This window comes from Neomonachus schauinslandi, chromosome 6 (genome assembly GCF_002201575.2).
Source record: "Neomonachus schauinslandi chromosome 6, ASM220157v2, whole genome shotgun sequence".
In the NCBI taxonomy this organism is placed as follows: domain Eukaryota; kingdom Metazoa; phylum Chordata; class Mammalia; order Carnivora; family Phocidae; genus Neomonachus; species Neomonachus schauinslandi.
In genome coordinates this window covers 88,415,175-88,436,056 of record NC_058408.1, presented here as the reverse complement: position 1 = coordinate 88,436,056, position 20,882 = coordinate 88,415,175, and the positions used below count along the sequence as shown (strand labels likewise).

At 38.3% G+C, this 20,882-nt stretch overlaps 1 protein-coding gene across 1 annotated transcript in view; it reads right to left on the bottom strand.

The window, feature by feature from the left end:
- The window catches only part of BICC1 (BicC family RNA binding protein 1), a 301,301-nt gene that overhangs the window by 30,193 nt on the left and 250,226 nt on the right, over window positions 1-20,882 (bottom strand). The window contains exons 4-9 of the mRNA XM_044916472.1: window positions 15,972-16,051; window positions 14,081-14,239; window positions 6,194-6,247; window positions 5,558-5,752; window positions 4,869-5,120; window positions 2,039-2,170 (exon numbers count right to left, since the gene is read on the bottom strand). Of these exons, the coding sequence (XP_044772407.1) occupies window positions 2,039-2,170; window positions 4,869-5,120; window positions 5,558-5,752; window positions 6,194-6,247; window positions 14,081-14,239; window positions 15,972-16,051 (872 nt within the window). The remainder of the gene's footprint in view (window positions 1-2,038; window positions 2,171-4,868; window positions 5,121-5,557; window positions 5,753-6,193; window positions 6,248-14,080; window positions 14,240-15,971; window positions 16,052-20,882) is intronic.

Below are 20,882 nucleotides of genomic sequence, written 5' to 3'. Positions count from 1 at the left end.
GAATTGGGGAGGTGGGTTAGAAATGAATATGGTAATAAGGATTCCAAAAAGGAATATATTGATGCGGTTTTAAAATCAACTAAAAATTTTAACCACTTATTTCTTATGTTTACTCCTTGTGGTAAAACCATAAAGGGTTAGTGATAATTTACTTGGTGTGTCCTGTGTTTCAGGCACTGGGATAGAAGCTGTACATAAATCTTGATGCTTGCCAGAAACCTGCTGGATGGGAATTATGATTCACATTCAGTGAGGATAAGGGACCTACCACTGGTCACGGCCTCGCTGGGCTGGGGCAGCGAGAGGACTGGACCTTGGGTCCTCCGCCCCTACAGCCCATTCTCTTGGCAACCTCTTGCTGTTACATGAAAGCTTCCTCCTTGATCTCATCTTTACAAAATAACTCAAACTTGTCACCATATATAGACTGCATAGTAACAGTCACTTACATTTGACATTTATAGTCTCCTAGTTAACTAATAGACCTTGAGGTACCACTATTCCTCACTGATGGCATATCAATGGCAAAGCTTACGGCAAAATAAATTTCTAAACACTATATTTTTTTCTCAATGGACTCATCTAGAAAATTGGAAGTGTGAACTCAAGAGGACAGCCTCCAATGGGCAATAAAGAAAATCTATGACTGAAAAAGCAGTTAAAGCAGTAGTCAGCACTGGGGCCAGCTAGACAGAACTGAATGGCCGTGGGACGCTACAAGGCTCCAGAGTTCTCACTTACAATCTATTCTCCCCTGACCTGGCTCATTTCTTACTGAACTCCAGGAGCTCCGCTTGCGCCTGACACTCTTCACGTGCACAAAGTGTCTTCTGTCTTTATCTTCCAGTCTTGGTGTCTGCAGTGACTCCAGTCAAATTAGTCAAGCATGACACTTCAAGATACATAAAATTAATGTCCTGCTCTCTAACTTTAAACTCATTATATCAAGTTCACTTAGAAACAAACCTCTCTTTCCCTTTAAAGTTTTATTTTGAAGAACGCATGATTGTTTTTCTTAAGTTGGACACTGAAAACCAGGTTATTTACATATATAAAAATCATCTATGATACATATTACACCATGATACATATATAATAAGATTTATAGAAATTAAAAAATGGGAAGCACAACTGTTTGGGGTTTTACCTACTGGAATAAAAAGTATACATAAATGTTATCATTTAGTACACGTTATTATGCACCTTGCTTCTTTTATTCCACACCATTCTTATCTTTTGACTGTGGTACATAGATCTCTACAGGGTGTCTCACTGGACGTAGAATGCTGGTGGGCAGGAGGATATCTGTATTTTCGGTGTGATTAGAAGGTCCTAAATTGCTCCTCAAAGTGGGTGTGCCAATTTACATGACATTAAGGTAGGAACATTCCTCTTCCCTCATATTCTCACTAGCATTTAATATCATCAGGTTTAGCCCATTAAATTTGGACTATACATGGAATTATTGAAATTTTGCCACATCTTAGAGAAAGAAGTTCCTAGAAGGCTTGTCCCCCAGAAGACTGGGGACATGTCATTATTTACTTTTGATTATCATTATTAGTTTATTATTTTATTAAAGAGAATGGACATCTCTTCTTTAAATCTCCAGGGCTAGCAGAGTGGCTCACAAAGAGTATGTAAACTAAGTATTTTTTAATTGCACTGGATATGTACACATACACATACACACTTAACACAATGTTCAGCCTTATCAACTCTCTGATAACTCAGTAAAGCTGAAAGTTACCAGGTTGCAAATTAATAAAAACACATCTTTGCTTTCTTTTTCATATGTTTGTAAAAAATAATGGTCATTAAAAATGAACTCCAAAACCAACACATAAAGAAAATGATGATCAATAATGAATGTTTTTACAAACTTATGTATTTAAATAACAAAGTATAATATATAATGACATATGTATTATATAGAATATTTAATTCCATGTATATGCAAATACACATGTATATGAAAATAAAACTATCTAGAATGTGATATGATACGTGGTTCTCAGGGTCCAGACTCTGAACCAACCTTGCTTGGTTGTTTCGGCTTTGGTTTAATACTGATGAAGACATCGAGCTGTTCCATCAACTGAGCAATGAACTGTGGATCAACTTCAATTTCTTCCTTCATATCAAACATCAACACAAGGGGAAGACAACCCTAAGAAATGTCACAATAGAAAGTGTAGGAAGTAAAACGTTACTCATTTAAACATCTGATAATTTAACATGCCTACAAATAATGCAATATTCTATGGGCTGAAAGAGTAAACCAAAGTATTAAAGCTGAATCAAATGCTTTCACAAAGCTTAGGGAATTAGTGTGGAAATAATGCTGAGGGCACAAACTATTTTTGAACGACAAAATAATATGTGTCTGAAGTTTCTGTTATTGGCCCTAAATTTTTTACCCACTTTCCACCTTGGAAAATTCCTCCATTCTCTGACTTCCGTTTGTTAGTGATGCCAGAAACTAGATCCTGAACCACATCAAGGGCACTAATCCTGTGCTTTTGGTCAAAGACTTACAGTACTGGTTTTTATTGTCTTCTGAATGAAATCTAAACATGTCCCAGCATTTCAAGATCTCCACATTTTGGCCCAGCTTTGCTTGTACAGTCACAGGCCTGCATGTCCACACATCTGCCTCTTCCTAAAGGCTAGACCAGCCTCCTGACTATTTTTCAAACAGATTCTGTACTTGGGTCTCAACTCACCCAGAGGCTTCTTCACCAACTGAAGACCTACCTCTCTTCTGGGGCAGCTCCAACCTTACCTCCTCCCTGGTAAAATGCTACTACTGTTTCTTCTTTTAGCTTTCTCACTTTTTAGCTCTGCAGGTCAGCACTTGTTTTTTTCTCTGATGCTTTCTTCCTGGCCCTGAATCTACTAACCATAGGAATCTCATACTTTTACTGATTCCCAGGACATTCAGTACTAGCCCACTTGATTGCTGGGTTCTGTACAGAAGTGTCAGGAGAAGTACCAGTCAAATACACTGGAATTAAAATGAAATGACTGTATTCCATTTTCCTTGTGGACAAAAGTGATTTTTGTATTTAAAATATAGGTTAAAGCCTTTTATTGCCTTTAAAGATTTATTTACTTATTTGAGAGAAAGAGAGTGTGTATACACGCATCAGTGGGGGGAGGGGCAGAGGGAGAGAAACTCAAGCAGAGCCTGTGCTGAGTGTGGAGCCCAACATGGGGCTCAATTTCATGACCCAGAGATCATGACCTGAGCCGAAATCAAGAGTCAGACACTTAACCAGCTGAGCCACCCAGGTGCCCCTAGGTTAAGGCCTTTTAATTTATCCCTCTCTCCCTCACTTCTTTTAATATTGTACAATACTATATATCTCATTGCACACTTATATTTTTGGTAGGTATGATCAAACTGAATATGAATTCCTAACCGTACAGAATGTCTGAAAAAGTTCACTTAAAATAACACCTAAAGAGAAAAAGCAGAAAAAAAGAAAATTATGAAGAGTAATCATAATAATCTTTGGACATAAAAATGCTACCTAACTAGTGGTATATTAAAAGTATCCTTATAGGGGCACCTGGGTGGCTCAGTCAGTTAATCGTCTGCCTTCGGCTCAGGTCATGATCCTGGGGTCCTGGGATCGAGCCCCACATCGGGCTCTCTGCTCAGCGGGGAGCCTGCTTCTCCCTCTGCCTGCCGCTCCCCCTGCTTGTACTCTCTCTGTCTCTCTGTCAAATAAATGAAATCTTTAAAAAAATAAAAAAATAAAAATATCCTTATAAACTAAGCTTGGCTAAAAAGAAATCATTCACAACAAAATAATTATGTATTATAATCCTTAATGATTATAAAAAGTTCTTATCAGAGGAATGGAATCAAAAATAAAAGTTTGGATTTTCTGGGGCACCTGGGTGGCTTAGTTAATTAAGTGTCAGACTCTTGATTTTGGCTTAGGTCATGATCTCAGGGTCCTGGGATCCAGGCCCGAGTTGGGCTCTGTGCTGAGCATGGAGCCTGCTTAAGATTCTCTCTCTCTCTCACCCTCTGCCCCTCCCCTCCCTGCTTGTGCTCCTCTCTCTCTCTTAAAAAACAAAAACTGCATTTTCTGAAAGTTTCTCAAAAACAAATTCTGCAAGTTAATAATAGTAAAGATCATACCTGAGGCTTACTGTTTCAAATATCACTAAAGGTCAAGTTCTTGAATACAATGATGTTTTTAATAAGATAATTTGTAAGTCCACATTATGTCAATCCATTTTGTTACTGTGTATCAACCTACACACTGTGTTTTTAAATGAATATAGGAAGAACAGAAATATTGCAAATTTTAAATAGGAAGCAATAGTTAATTATATAATGGCCATTTTCTTCAATGCATTAAGACTCAAATTCGTGGCTTAAATACCATTTTTTAAATTGTATCAGAGATCTGTGAAATGTTCACATGTTTCATGCTACTAAAATTTGTATCAAAAAATAAGATTTATATCTGTGAGGGTAAAAAGGTATTTTTATTTTCTGTTTAAACAGAAGACTTTTTTTGTCAAATGCAGACAAATACTACATGTCAGACGAAAATCACCTTCCACAAAATACAGCACATTATTTCATTGTATCCTCTTCTGTGTTTAGTTTAAGTTAAAAAAAAATACTGCAAAGAAATTACTCGCCTATGTAATGAAATGAAACCTGTAAGGCGCTACATACTTTACTCTTATTTTATTTCCTTTTAGCAAGAAACTTATTTGACAAGGCTTTCGGAGTGTTTTCATGAATACCACAGTAGTATGGTGTGTGCCGTCACATACATTGTACCCAAAGAAGTAAAGAAAATAAAATGGAATTGGAACACTAATTTCAGTAAACCTACCATGAGATATTGCCTTGCAAGACAGACAGACTCAATGGTGCCCTGGAGGTAGACGGTGGATTTCTTTTGTGGATTACTGGGGTCAGGAAAGTGGATCTGAGCACCTGTTCTTTGCATGATATGTTTGATGTTGCTTCCATTTCGACCCATCATAAAGAGATGATGTTGAGCTGCAATATCTAGTTGTGTGCTCACAGGAATAGCTGATGCCAAGCTCCCAGCGAGATGTTCCAACAGCATAGCAGTTCCTTCCTACGAGAAAAGGGTAGGAGAGAAATAATCCTATAGAATAACTGTCCACATACAAGGAAAGATTCTAGTGCACTTCTAATAGCTATGGAGAAACTCAACACATTCTATAAACCAAAATGCAATACAAGGGAAAAATCTGGAAAATGAATTAGTTTAAAATCCTTTAAAAATGAAATTTGCATAGGGGTGCCTGTGTGGCTCAGTCAGTTAAGCAACCGCTTTGGCTCAGGTTGTGATCCCAGGGTCCTGGGATCGAGCCCCACATTGGGCTCCCTGTTCAGCGGGGAGTCTGTTTCTCCCTCTCCCTTTTCCCTTTCCCCACCCCTCGTGCTCACTCTCTCACTCTCTCTCTCAAATGAATAAAATCTAAAAAAAATAAAAATAAAACTTGCATAATTCGTACACTTATGATGTTCATAATTATCTCAATTACTTACCTTCACAGCACTCGTGTTATTCTGAGATCCTCGTACTATCACAGTAGCACCATACATTCGAGAACGCTGCTTAAATGACACTGAAATGTTGTACGTTTGTGATATGTGCTGAATCGAGGGGGAGTTAGGATCGGGAACCGGTTGAAGAATCCCAGCGATTGGTAGCTCAAACATCAGCACCAAAGGAAGCAGCTCCTAAATGAAAGTATGAGAGCCCAAAGCAGACAGCTGAATCACTATATATTTAGAGATGTGCATAACTCATTCCTTCTTTTCTGAGGCTGGAATTATAAAACATAAATTGTTTTTATTATAGACATAAGCTTGGGTAGACTTTGTAAAGTTTCTCAAATGAAAAGAGTCTTTTGTGAAACCTGAGAGTTTGTAACAGTTGCCTGTGGAATTTTTTCTTGGGTCTCTTTTTCATCATTTTAAAATCATCAGAGAAACAGAGTCAGGTATAATCTGGAATATCTCTAAGAAACATCTTCAACACATTAAAACAACTTCTGTCACTATTCCCTAACTACTGAACATATGATTTGGTTATAAATTGATACATTAAGATATTTTTATTGCCTTGTGATGCAACCATTGCTGATACTGATTTACAGTATTAAAGTAGTAAACAGTTACCCGAATTCTAACTCGGGCAGATTCTACTCCTGCTGGTTGTCCTGCTATAGATACCTGCAAAAATAAGAAAATACAGAGTTAGATTTCAATTGAGCCCCCATCTGCTTTTCCAGTCATCTACACCCTCTCCACTCAAAATGTCATCCAGGAAAAAACAGCATTGCCATTATCTGGGAGCTTGTTAAAAATGAAGGATCTCAGGCACCAACCCAGTCCTACTTAATCATAATTTGCATTTTAATGAGCTCCTTAGCTGATTTGTGTCAACTGATTTACATCAACCCCTGGACTTACCTAAAACTTCACAGTCCCCGTAATGCCATCCTCCCCACTTTATCATTTCTCTTGTTCACTGCATTTTCTATCTTTTGTTTAAACTCTGCATACTGTATATCAAGTCTGTACTGTGTATCACTATACAATGTTATTGCTGCAATAAGTACTCAAAATATTGAACTACTTCATGCTAGCTGGTAAAAAAAAAAAAAAAAAATCGTTGCTCCAACACCACCTCCGTCTCTCTCCCGGGATCCCCTGAACTTTTCCCATGATACATCAACTAAAGAATCAATCTTGGCATGAGGGTAAAGGTGTGGGGCTCCAGGGCACTGTTCCTGATAGACCATACCCCATGCCATACCAATTGTCAAATATTTGGAATACTGCCCTTGCTTTCTATCTTTCTTATGTATGTGTCACTGTCACCATTAGTCCCCACAGAGAAAAGACTGTTATCTTATTCATCTTTGTGGCTGACAGTTTCTAGTACTGTGATTAGATAGAGAGGAAACTTCCAAATAACACAAATAATACTATCTTATCTTCAGGTACTGAAAATGTATGGACAGGTGAGTTTCATTAGTTTTCAAACACAAAAATTAGAAAAAACGTGTATAAACTAGAGAGAGACATAATTCAGTCAATGTGAGGAAGACAAGCACTCAGGCACTGCCTCTTTGAAGGTGATGTGGCACACCCTGCAGAACCACATGCATGATGCTATGGACAGAATCCCCACAGTGGACACAGTAGGCAAAGGTCCAGGTCCTTTCCTAACATAATGTTCTCTGGGCCTTGCCTCAGGGACTTCACTTTATGTTGCCATCACATTTACAGTGCTCCCTCTCTTCTACAACCATTTAGAGATTAAAAGTTTATAGCCTACCTACAAGTCATCTCTTTAAAAAAGTAGAGCACCTTCAGTCTACTTGGAAAGGGGACATACATTCTTTTATTATTTTAATTTTTTGAGTATAGTTGACACATAATGTTACATTAGTTTCAGGTATACAACATTAGTGATTTAACAAGTTTGTAAGTTATGCCATGCTCACCATAGTTACTACAATACCACTGGCTATCTTCTCTATGCTGGGCCTTTTATTCCCATGACTTATTCGTTCCATAACTGGGAACCTGTACCTCCCACTCCCTTTCACCCATGTTGCCCATCTCCCCACCACCCTCTCCTCTGGAAACCATCAGTTTGTTCTCTGCATTTACAGGTCTGCTTCTGCTTTTTGTTTATTCATTTGATTTTTTTTAGATTCCACATATTAGTAAGATCATATGGTATGGATAGCCAGTTTGGATTTCCGGAAGCTTAAGTGGCAGAGCCTGTGGGAGGGCCCCCAAGCACTGTGTTCACAGACGGGGAAAGGTGGCAGAGGAGTAGGGGACCCTATTCCAACCGGTCCCCAGAATTGAGCTGGATATCTACCAGACCACTCTGAACACCCAAAAAAACAGCCTGAGATGTAAGAAGATAGATCTGGATCTCCACAAACAGAATACTGTAGGCAGTTAGTTTCGAGGTTCGAAGCAGGGAGCCATGATCCCGCTGGCAGATATCGGAGGATAAACAGCAGCGGGAAGGAGCCTGGCTGTGGGGATCCTACACTGCCAGTGAGCGACAGCCTCCCACGCTGGGGACAGGGCACAGACTTGCAGACCGGTAGCGGCAGGGAAAGGACTTTAGGGCAGCTCCCCGGATGGGAACTGGAGCAGCACGGCTGCGCGTGTGAACTGGGGGTGGCTGGCGGTTTTAGAAGCACAAATGGCAGAGATGGGCCCTGACCTGGAGGTGAGAACGGGGAGCGCCGCTGAGGGGCGCACAACCCAGGACACTGCAGTTTATAGCAGCACAGACAGAGATGGAAATAGTGTGGCCTGGAGAGCTCACTGAAGAACAGACTGCGATCTCTCTGCTCTGAGGCAGAGGGTTGGAAATGGTCTCTTCTGCTCTGACTCTCGGAAGAGACACGGAAAGCTGCCAGGGAAAACTGCCAGAGAACAAAAGCCCCAAAAAACTGGTTTCCACTGAGCCCATCCCCCGCCACAGGGTGCAGGGCAACTCTGCCCAAACAGGCTGCCTGAGTAACAGCATGGCAGGCCCCTCCCCCAGAAGGTAGGCTTGGAAAACAAGAGGCCAGCAACCCTAAGGTCCCTAGAAAACAGGTGCATCTGGCTTGGGTTGTGATCAATAATTTGGACTCTATACATTCCCTCAACCAACCCTCAACATAATGACTAGGAGGAGGAAACCCCAAAATAGGAAAAGACTCAGAGACTATGACTTATGCCACAGATTTATAAATGGATTCAGATATAACCAAGATGTCAGAGATGGAATTCAGGCTAATAATTGTGAAGACAATAGTTAGAATGGAGAAATCAATTAATGGCAACATAGAGTCTCTAAGGACAGAAATGAAAGCTGAATTGGCAGAACTTAAAAATGCTACCAATGAGATCCAATATCTAGATAATCTAACAGCTAGGATAAATGAGGCAGAAGAATGAATTAGTGACCTAGAAGGCCAATTAATAGACAAAAAGAGAAAAGAGGGGGTCAGGGAAAAACAACTCAGAATCCATGAAAATAGAACCAGAGAAATAAGTGACACCATGAAACGTTCCAATGTCAGAATTATTGGAATCCCTGAGGGGGTGGAGAAAGAGAGGACTAGAAGATATATTTGAGCAAATCGTAGCTGAGAACTTCCTTAATCTGGGGAATAAAACAAACATTCATGTCCTAGAGGCAGAGAGAACCCCTCCCAAGATCAAGGAAAACAGGCCAACACCCTGGCATGTAATAGTAAAACTTGCAAACCTTAGAACCAAGGCAACCATCTTAAGGGCAGTTAGGGGGAAGAGATTCCTTATGTACAGAGGGAAGAACATCTGAATAACGTCAGACCTATCCACAGAGACCTGGCAAGCCAGAAAGGCCTGGCAAGACATATTCAGGGTACTAAACGAGAATAACATGCAGCCAAGAATACTTTATCTGGCAAGGTTGTCATTTAGAATAGATGGAGAGATGCAGAGCTTCCAAGACCAGCAGAAACTGAAAGAATATGTGACCACTAAGCCGGCCTGCAAGAAATATTAAGGGATAAAAGGAGAAAGACCCCAAGAGTGATAAAGAAAAGAAATTTACAGGGACAATCTATAAAAACAAGGTCTTTACAGGCAACATGATGACAATTCTTATCTTTCAATAATAACTCTCAACGTGAATGGCCTAAATGCTCCCATAAAATGGCACAGGGTTGCAGACTGGATAAAAAGACAGGACCCACCCAAATGTTGTCTACAAGAGGCTCATTTTGAACCTAAAGATACATCCAGACTGAAAGTGAAGGGTTGGAGATCCATCTTCCATGCCAACAGACCTCAAAAGAAAGCTGGGGTAACAATTCTTGTATCAGACAAATTAGATTTTTTTTTTTAAATTTTTTTATCTATTTTTTGACAGAGAGAGAGAGACAGTGAGAGAGGGAACACAAGCAAGGGGAGTGGGAGAGGGAGAAGCAGGCTTCCCATGGAGCAGGGGGCCCGATGCAGGGCTCGATTCCAGGACCCTGGGATCATGACCTGAGCCAAAGACAGACACTTAATGACTGAGCCACCCAGGCGCCCCCAGACAAATTAGATTTTAAACTAAAGACTGTAGTTAGAGACACAGGAAGACACTATGTCCTTCTTAAAGGGTCTATCCAACAAGAAGATCTAATGATTGTAAATATTTACACCCCCAATATGGGAGCAGCCATCTACATAAGCCAACTGTTAACCAAAATAGTCATATTGATAACAAAACGTTAATTGTGGGAGACCTCAATACTCCACTCTCAGCAATGGACAGATCATCTAAGCAGAAAATCAACAAAGAAACAAGAGCTTTGAACGACACACTGGACCAGATGGACCTCAGAGGTATTTACAGAACATTCCACCCTAAAACAACAGAATACTCATTCTTCTCGAGCGCACATGAAACTTTCTCCAGAATAGACCACATACCGGGTCACAAATCAGGTCTCAACTGATACCAAAAGATTGAGATTATTCCTTGCATATTCTCAGACCATAATGCTTTAAAACAAACTCAATCACAAGAAAAAATTTGGAAGAAATTCAAACACTTGGAAGCTAAAGACCACTCTGCTCAAGAATGTTTGGGTCAACCAGGAAATCAAAGAAGAACTTAAACAATTCATGGAAACCAATGAGAACGAAAACACATCAGTCCAAAACCTATGGGATACTGCAAAGGCGGTCCTGAGGGGGAAATACATAGCCATCCAAGTCTCACTCAAAAAATTTAAAAAATCCCGAATTCACCAACTAACTCTACACCTTAAAGAACTAGAGAAAAAGCAACAAATGATGCCTAAGGCATGAATTAGAAATAATTAAGATTAGAGCAGAGATCAATGAATTAGAAACCAGAAACACAGTAGATCAGATCAACGAAACTAGAAGCTGGTTCTTTGAAAGAATTAGTAAGATTGATAAACCACTGGCCAGACTTATCCAAAAGAAAAGAGAAAGGACCCAAATTAATAAAATTGTGAATGAAAGGGGAGAGATCATGACTAACACCAAGGAAATAGAAACAACTATTAGAAATTATTATCAACAACTATATGCCAATAAACTGAGCAAGCTGGATGAAATGGAGGCCTTCCTGGAAACCTCCACACTGCCAAGACTGAAACAGGAAGTGACAACCTGAATAGGCCAATAACCAGTAATGAGATTGAAGCAGGGATCAAAAACCTCCCAAAAAACAAGAGTCCAGGGCCTGATGGATTCCCTAGGGAATTCTACCAAACATTCAAAGAAGAAATAATACCTATTCTCCTGAAGCTGTTTCAAAAAATAGAAACAGAAGGAAAGCTTCCAGACTCATTCTATGAGGCCAGCATTACCTTAATCCCCAAACCAGGCAAAGACCCCAGAAAAGGAGAATTTCAAACCGATATCCCTGATGAATATGGATTCCAAAATCCTCAACAAAATCCTAGCTGATAGGATCCAACAATACATTAAAAGAATCATCCACCACGACCAAATGGGATTTATCCCCAGGATGCAAGGGTGGTTCAACATTAGCAAATCAATCAATGTGATAGAACACATTAATAAGAGGAGAGAGAAGAACCATATGATCCTCTCAATTGATGCAGAAAAAGCATTTGACAAAATACAACATCCCTTCCTGATTAAAACTCTTCAGAGTATAAGGATAGAAGGAACATTCCTCAAGTTCATAAAATCCATCTATGAAAAGCCCACAGCAAATATCATCCTCAATGGGGAAAAGCTGAGAGCCTTTCCCTTAAGATCAGGAACACGTCAAGGATGCCCACTCTCGCCACTACTGTTCAACATAGTACTAGAAGTCCTAGCAACAGCAATCAGACAACAAAAAGAAATAAAAGGTATTCAAATTGGCAAAGAAGAAGTCAAACTCTCTCTTTTCTCAGATGACATGATACTTTATGTGGAAAACCCAAAAGACTCCACCCTTAAATTACTAGAACTCACAGCAATTCAGTAATGTGGCAGGATACAAAATCAATGCACAGAAATCAGTTGCTTTCTTATATACTAACAATGCAACTGTAGAAAGAGAAATCAGAGAAATGATTCCATTTACAATAGCACCAAAAACTATAAGATACCTCGGAATAAACCTAACCAAAGAGGTAAAGGATCTATACTCTAGGAACTACACAACAGTCATGAAAGAAATTGAAGAAGACACAAAAATGGAAAAACATTCCATGCTCATGGATCGGAAGAATAAACATTGTTCAAACGTCTATGCTACCCAGAGCAATCTATACCTTCAATGCCATCCCGAACAAAATTCCAATGACATTTTCCAAAGCGCTAGAACAAACAATCCTAAAATCTGCATGGAATCAGAAAAGACCCCGAATCGCCAAGGAGATGTTGAAAAAGAAAAACAAAGCTGGGGGCTTCACGTTGCCCGATTTCAAGCTATATTCAAAGCGGTGATCACCAAGACAGCATGGTACTGGCACAAAAACAGACATATAGACCAATGGAAAAGAATAGAGAACCCAGATATGGACCCTCAACTCTATGGTCAAATAATCTTCGACAAAGCAGGAAAAAATATGCAACGGAAAAAAGCCAGTCTCTTCAATAAATGGTGCTGGGAAAATTGGACAGGCACATGCAGAAAAATGAAACTGGACCATTCTCTAACACCATACACAAAGATAAACTCAAAATGGATGAAAGACCTCAATGTGAGACAGGAATCCATCAAAATCCTAGAAGAGAACATAGGCAGTAACCTCTTTGACATTGGCCACAGCAACTTCTTTCAAGATACATCTCCAAAGCCAAGTGAAACAAAAGCAAAAATGAACTTTTGGGACTTCATCAAGATAAAAAGCTTCTGCACTGCAAAGGAAACAGTCAACAAAACAAAGAGGCAACCCACAGGATGGGAGAAGATATTTGCAAATGACACTACAGATAAAGGGCTGGTATCCAAGATCTATAAAGAACTTCTCAAACTCAACACCCAAAAAACAAATAATCAAGTCACAAAATGGGCAGAAGACATGAACAGACACTTCTCCAAAGAAGATATACAAATGGCTAACAGACACATGAAAAAATGTTCATCATCATTAGCCATCAGGGAAATTCAAATCAAAACCACATTGAGATACCACCTTACACCAGTTAGAATGGCAAAAATTGACAAGGCAAGAGCTGGAGAGGTTGTGGAGAAAGGGGAACCCTCTTACACTGTTGGTGGGAATGCAAGCTGGTGCAGCCACTTTGGAAAACAGTGTGGAGGTGCCTCAAAAAATTAAAAATAGAGCTACTCTATGACCCAGCAATTGTACGGTTATTTACCCGAAAGACACAGATGTAGTGAAAAGAAGGGCCGTATGCACCCCAATGTTCATAGCAGCAATGTCTGCAATAGCCAAACTGTGGAAAGAGCCAAGATGCCCTTCAACAGATGAATGGATAAAGATAATGTGGTCCATATATACAATGGAATATTACTCAGCCATCAAAAAGGATGACTACCCAACTTTTACATCAATATGGATGGGACTGGAGGAGATTATGCTACGTGAAATAAGTCAAGCAGAGAAAGTCAATTATCATATGGTTTCACTTATTTGTGGAACATAAGGAATAGCATGGAGGACATTAGGAGAAGGAAGGGAAAAATGAAGGGGGGGAATCGGAGGGGGAGATGAACCATGAGAGACTATGGACTCTGAGAAACAAACTGAGGATTTTAGAGGAGAGGGGAGTGGGGGATGGGTTAGCCCGGTGATGGGTATTAAGGAGGGCACGTACTGCATGGAGCACAGGGTGTTATACGAAAACAAGGGATCGTGGATCACCACATCAAAAACTAATGATGTATTGTATAGTGACTAACATAACATAATAAAATAAAATTTTAAAAGAAGATCATATGGTATGTCTATGGTTATTATTTTGCTTTCATCTCCCAAAAAAGATATGCATATGTAAAATTAAAGTTTTCATTTGTTCCATAACATTTCATGCAAAAAGACAAAGCACCTGGTTGCTTTTTTCTGCTTGGTTATTCCTGTTGGAATCTGGAAAGTGGATGTGGCATCCTGTTTCTTCCATCACTTTTTTAATATTGTTGCCACCTTTGCCGATTACATGGGAATGTTCTGTATGTGAAACATCCATCTTCAAGGTGACTCGATTGCTCTATATGAAAATAATGTATTAATTCTTGATGCATGATAAAGGAAGGAACAACTCTTTAAAACACTTTTTCTCCAAGGGAACAGCACTAACAAAAAGTGACCCTGTGGGAAATCTTACAGATTTCTTGGTAATATCATCTTAATCTATAAATGTATACTTTCTATTTCTCTTTGGCTATAAAAAATAAATTCTCACTTTAAGACAAATTTGTCAGAAGAAATAGAAAGATACACTCTTTACCAAGATAACTTTTTGGAAAGCAGCATTTAAATAAAGTCAGGCATTAATTACAAATAAATTACTCAGTTTTTCCTTTAACAGACATTATTCATGAAACATTTAATTCAAATAACTAAAAACAGATGAAAATAATTACAAAATTGAATATATGTAGGTTAGTAGGAGTGTTGAACTGTGACAGAGATAAAACTCAAAACTGAGTAAGAAAGTATCTGTAAGCATTGTTTCACAACTTGTCTATTACTGTAGGTCAAACTTTACAGAGCAGACCTGTTATTCTCAGTGATAGGAAGAATGAGGAAGGGCTAAGAAAGCACAGAGCTCCAGCAGTAACATGGCTTACTTAAACCAATACAAAGTGTAATATTAGGTATAATAAAGCAAAACGTAAAATTCTAAGACATAATGAATAATTGTGATCACATTAGAATCTGTGTACTTAATTTTGGGAAATTCAGTATTTAAATCTTTTCTCATTTGTAAGACTGATATAAAAATTCTTCAGCCCTCAGAAAGTAAAATTAAAAAGTCAAAATACAACAAGATGTTAAAAATATCAATGGTTTTTACATAGTCTTAATTCTTAAATTTTAAACATATCCATTAAATACTTTGATTTTTAAATTTAGCTCTTTTAGTTTAACATTTGAAGTACAGGAAAAAGATAATTCTTTTTGGGAAAAGATTCTAGAATATTTAATAACTGTAAGGTGAATAATTCTTAAAAATAAAAAAGAACAAGAAAAGAAAAAAAAGAAGGAAGAGATTAGAAACAATTTCAGTGAAATACCAGGTGGCAACACATAGTGGTTAAGAACCAGACAGCCTGGATTTATATCCCACCTTTTCGTTTATTAGCTATTGGATTCTGGGCAAATTCCCTTGTATCTCTGTGCTGAGTTGGTTATGAACATTAAACAAATTTGTAAGATGCTTATTAGCAAAGTGCCTGCCATATCATATGTGATTTAGAAGTGTTTACTAGAATAAATTCTCACAAATGAGTATACATTTTTACACATCTAAATTTCCCTATTACCTCTCTAACCTATACCTGCAGAGAGAGAAAGAACTTACAAGAGAAAGGTGTCAAGTTTCATGCCATCACACACAACTATATAGAAGATCATTCTGGCATCATAAAGGCAAATATGCTAATTATTCCAAACTTCATCACTTGCTCTATACTAATCAGTGTCAATGTCTCTTTCTGAAGATGGCATATACATACAAACACATACATATGTACTTATATGTACATACACATGTGTGCATGTATGTATATATAATAATACTCATTTACCCAGCTTGAGAACCTATTCAAATTTTAAACAGAATGCTACATCCATTGCAGAATCACACATACTTATTTTAAAACCCACCATTACTTTCTCCTGGTTTTTCTTCTCCAAATGGTTCTTTTCATAACAGCATGAAGTAGCCCTTGCAGAGACAAGGTTCTGACATCTGAGTGTCCTTAACATTCACTTACTTTTGTGTCTAAGACAGACATGATCATTTCCTTGGCCTCCTTAACATCTTCTTTCTTTCCAGAAACCTTAATATGGGGATCTATAAGAAATAAAAAACAAAGGACTCATGTGAAACCCCAAACTCTTTGTTTTAAAACTGATGTTACAATATAAGAAAAGAGATTCCATAAGAAATTCAATATTTGATTCATTCTAGGTGTGTTAACATTGTAATTAAAACAGGAATGTGGAAAATCCCCACGTTGTACATTTTTCTGTGTGGCCTTTTCCTTTCTGAAAGCTTGTTAAACCATTTAACTGCAAAATAAGATTATCATATAATTATATTTTAAACAAGTGAAGAATCTATAAATTCAATTTATTACTTACTACATTCTTACTACATTCCAAGCCCTGATCTAAGGCTTTAAATGAATTAACTCATTTAATCTACCCCACAGCTTTGCAAGGTTGTTTCCAGAGGAAATTAAGGCACAGAGCAGTTTAGTAACTTGCCCTAGAAAACCACTCAGGGGCTCATTCATTATAATCAATGTCTTCCAACTCTGGATCCACACTTTCAAACCATGTGATAACCTAATTCAGAAGGTATCTTTACACGTCAGGATTAACAGAATAAAACATTATCTTCATCAGGAATATTTAATATTTATTCAGAATTAGTGTTAAATGACTAATATATGTATTACTACATATATTATTGATTACTGGCACAGAATGTTATAAAGGAAAACATTCATTCATTCATTCATTCACAGCAAGTATTTTCTGAACCTTACTATGTACCAGGCACTATTCTAGGGGCTGGAGTTTGTATCAGTAAAGAAAAAGACCTTGTCCACATGGAGCTTACAGTCTTATACAGGGAGACAAAAATGAATCAAATAAACAAATTATCATTTAATGTACTAGAACATAACTTATGAAAAGGAGAACAAGACAAAAGGATGAAGAGTACCAGCTGTGGGGAGGGGGTCAGGGCATTAGGCCTCATTGAGAAAGTGAGGTCTGAGTAAAAGCTTAAAGGAGGTGAGGCAGTTCGTGAAGCTGGAATCCTCACAAGGAGGGAAACATCACAGCTAAAACTCCAGACGAGGATGTGTCTCTTCAGGTCTCTCTTTTGTCAGGTTTCCAAGTCTCCACTGCAACAGGGTGTTCTATTACCCCATGGGTCGGCCTGACAGAGACCAAGACCATTTGGGGTAAGCCAGAAGTTCTACACCATTAGCCTTGGTGATAAAGTGTTATCACTAAAGTGATAAATAACAGAGAGAGCATCATCATCACCATCACTAGTGATGTCAACCTTACTGACTGCCTACAACACATCACCTTCTCTGCTGAGTCCTTCCTACACTGAACTACACTTCAGATTAGCAACAGGGTCAGGAAATGTTTGCTGAGCATTTTTTACAATTAACAAGCAGTTCCAACTGAGTCCTTCCAAACCATCAATTCTCTAGAATAAGAAAAGAGAATTACCTGGTGGGAATTTTATCAAATTACACATACTTCCCTGATATTGTGACTTACCTATCCCCATGCAACAGTCTATTTGAAAATCAATGCCATGAAGACCATGTCATATTCACAAGGTAAAAATGAGCAACTAAATAGAGAAAGGAAGGAAGGGAGGAAAGAAGGGAAGGAGGGAGGGAGGGAGGAAACCCTGTCCTAAAGCTACAGGCTCTTAAGACCAGGACAGAGCAATCATGGTCAACAACAGTGCACCACCAAGCTTCAGAGCTTGCATCTGGCCTCCTGAAGCCTCCCAGCAAGCTGTGCTTAATTTGAGTCAGTGCTGTCACCTCCAGCCACCGCCCCCCCACCCCCACCCTCTCTGCAGACTGTCTCCCGGGAGCTGCCCTTGGCCTTAGACTCTTCTCCTTACCCTGTTCTTTAATCCTTCCTCTGATGCTTGCCATGTCACAGGGACACTGTGAAGATGAAAGATCTTAAGACTGGTTTAAACCTTCTAAAATGTTTAAGTGTCAGGTTAATACCTGACGGGTGATGGGCCTAAAAGTAGGGTAAAAGGGATGTCAAACAACCTCAAGTCAGTATGGCATCGTGTTCACATTGCTTACTCCTTAGTGCATCCTAACATGATAACTTCTTTTCTTCTCTAAGATTCTCACCAACTTTAACATACTTATGTAAACAAAGCATTTTCTTCAATAATTCTTATTGTATCCATTATAACTCCTCTAGGCAATATTTACATTACGAGCTATCTACATTCAAAGTTTTGATCCCAGCTATCTTTGACTTCGGTTTCAATTACTGTTGGCTGATCCTGATGTTAATCTCCACTGAAAATGCTTACTACTGGGGGATTAGAACCTGGCACTTCTCAAAACATACCTGATCGCACTCAAATTGTAGCACTTGCTAAAATATACGTTCCTGGTCTCCAGGATTCAGTAATTGTTATTTTGTTTGTTTCCCAAGTCATTTTTCAATCACGTATAGGACAGAATAGGTGAAACCACATAAAAAATTTAATTGTAGTGTCTTATGTATCAGCCAAGTATATATAACATAAAATGGTTCTACAGGGGAAAAATGTATTTTCTTACAAAATAAATTAACAGTTAAGTATTGAGTGGTATGCTAATCCGAAAACCTATTACTTGTACAGGTTGGATAATCACATTAAAATTCCTATGCACCTGTAGAGGGACAGGAAGCCTCAGATCCAATTTATGAAAGAATTTGATTTTCTACCATCTCTGGATCAATAGAACAATAAAATAAAAAGCAAAAGCCTCAATGGAAAATACATTTTATTTCAAAGTGAAAGAGTGCCATCTAGTGACCTAAAAATATAAATTATCAATAGACCTAGAGATAACACAACACACAGTCACCAACATGTAACATCAAAAAAGTCTCCAGGACCCAAATCAGCACTTGTTTGGAAAACGGTTCTTTAAATAATCAAGTCTCATAAGTACGGAGAAAAACAATCACGACAATATTCTGGTTTAGATTGCTAATGTGGCCAATAATAGTGTCTTCCTCATTCCTTCCTTTGCCCTTGCTTAAAAGATACCTACAGGATGTGAGCCCTTATTCCAAGCTGAACTTAATGTGTTTATTTCAAACCCTGAAATTCAGTTCTTTATATTCAATGAATGTTATATTTCACAATTTAAATGTATCCGTGCAAGGGGCTGAGGCTTTACTTAGGATTGGCTATATTAATAAACATAATAGGGCCAGCTATGAAGGTGGCTGGAAGAAGACAGAGTAATAAGGAGTAAGTGTATAGTCTTCCTCTGCCTCAAAATAACTGCTTTGAGGGACAACTCCAATTTGGGCATGAAAGTTTTGAGATATTTGCTCTAAAAATAATATCCACTGCTTTATAATCAACCCTCAAGCTCTCTAAATACAAGGATTGTCTTAATTGGTTTTAAAACTTCACAGTGCCAGACAAGTAGTAGATACTCATTAAACAGTAGGTGAATGGGCTGAAGGTGCCCCTATTTTTGGAAATGGCTACAGAGAAGGAGGAGATGGAAATTCATGGGAAGAGCCTAAACTTCATATCTAAGGTGGATCATATGTCCTGCACTTCCCAGAACAGTTTTGACTTCAAATATTTTTAACTCAGTACCTCTATAAAAATCCAGATTTTTGGTTTTTAGAGTCCTGCCCTATCAATCTGTTCACATCTCTGTAGTGTAATCCTATGGAAGAGAGGAAGACCAGATGGTGATCCAACCTTCAATTAGTTATTATGAAGCTGTATGGACATAGGTAAGAAATGGGTATTTTATATGTGTATACTGCAAAAGAGCTAAACCTTTAAGCAAAAAAGATTTTTATGACTTCCATATGGAAATTCATAAGGAGTTGATAAGGCAACAATTGTTTTTATAAGAATACAGGCTAAAAACCATATTTTCAGTAAAGATATATATTTAAAAGAGTTGGTATGTTTATATGAACTTAAGTGAAGTTTAGTTATGGTTTTAAAAGATTATCTCTTGGTAGTACTCTCTGGTTTCCCATCCTTGGAAACATTCCCATTCCTGGAACCATTAGTAAAAATTTTTATTGCCTTTTCCTTCTCTCCTCAACCTTAGACCTCCTTTCCATTTCATTCCTATCCCAGAGCAAAATCTATAGGAAAGACTTATGTCAGCCCTTTCATTGTATTTTTTATGCTATAGAAAGTAATGGGTTATTGACATATGATGAATTTAAGCCATCACTGTTTCACCCATGATCTGTTGACAGCTACTTTCCTGTCTCCATGACTGAGTGCTGCTGCGAAAAGATTCAACACCAAAAAATCAAAGCAATGCTTTCATTCTCAGCAGGTTCTCTTGGAAAGAGAAAACAACAGAAAATCCCTTGTTTAACTAACCTGACTCCTCCCACCCACAACACCCAAAATAAAAGACATAGTATTAGAGTTGCACTTTTGTTTAAGGGGAAAAGTTCCATATCATGGCCTGAAATCAAGATGGCTTTGGTACATTTTATGAATCTATATAAAACTGTCAAACTGGCCTCAAATCCGTAAGAAGAGAGCAGTGGACAGAATTCACTTTCTTTTGGCTTGGAGCTCTCTTCACTTTTATTTCAAGTTCTTCCCAAAAAGTCCCTTGAAAACCATCTAAGAAGAAGGACATTGGCTGGGGCTGGGTCCATCAACACTGTTAGAAGTGGTCAGGGTTGACAGGCAGAGAGGCATCTCTAACTTCCTCTGAAATTCCCTACAACCACTGGGAATATATCCATAGCTAGCAAGTAGTTAGTTCCAAAGTAGTAATGGGCAATTTTTTTTTTTTTTTTAATAAGGAAGACTGGCTGTAGGGTAAGGATTTTACCAAACAGACAATATAAACCAAGACTCAGAAAAAGCCCTGGACATCTCACGGGTACCGGCTGATTTG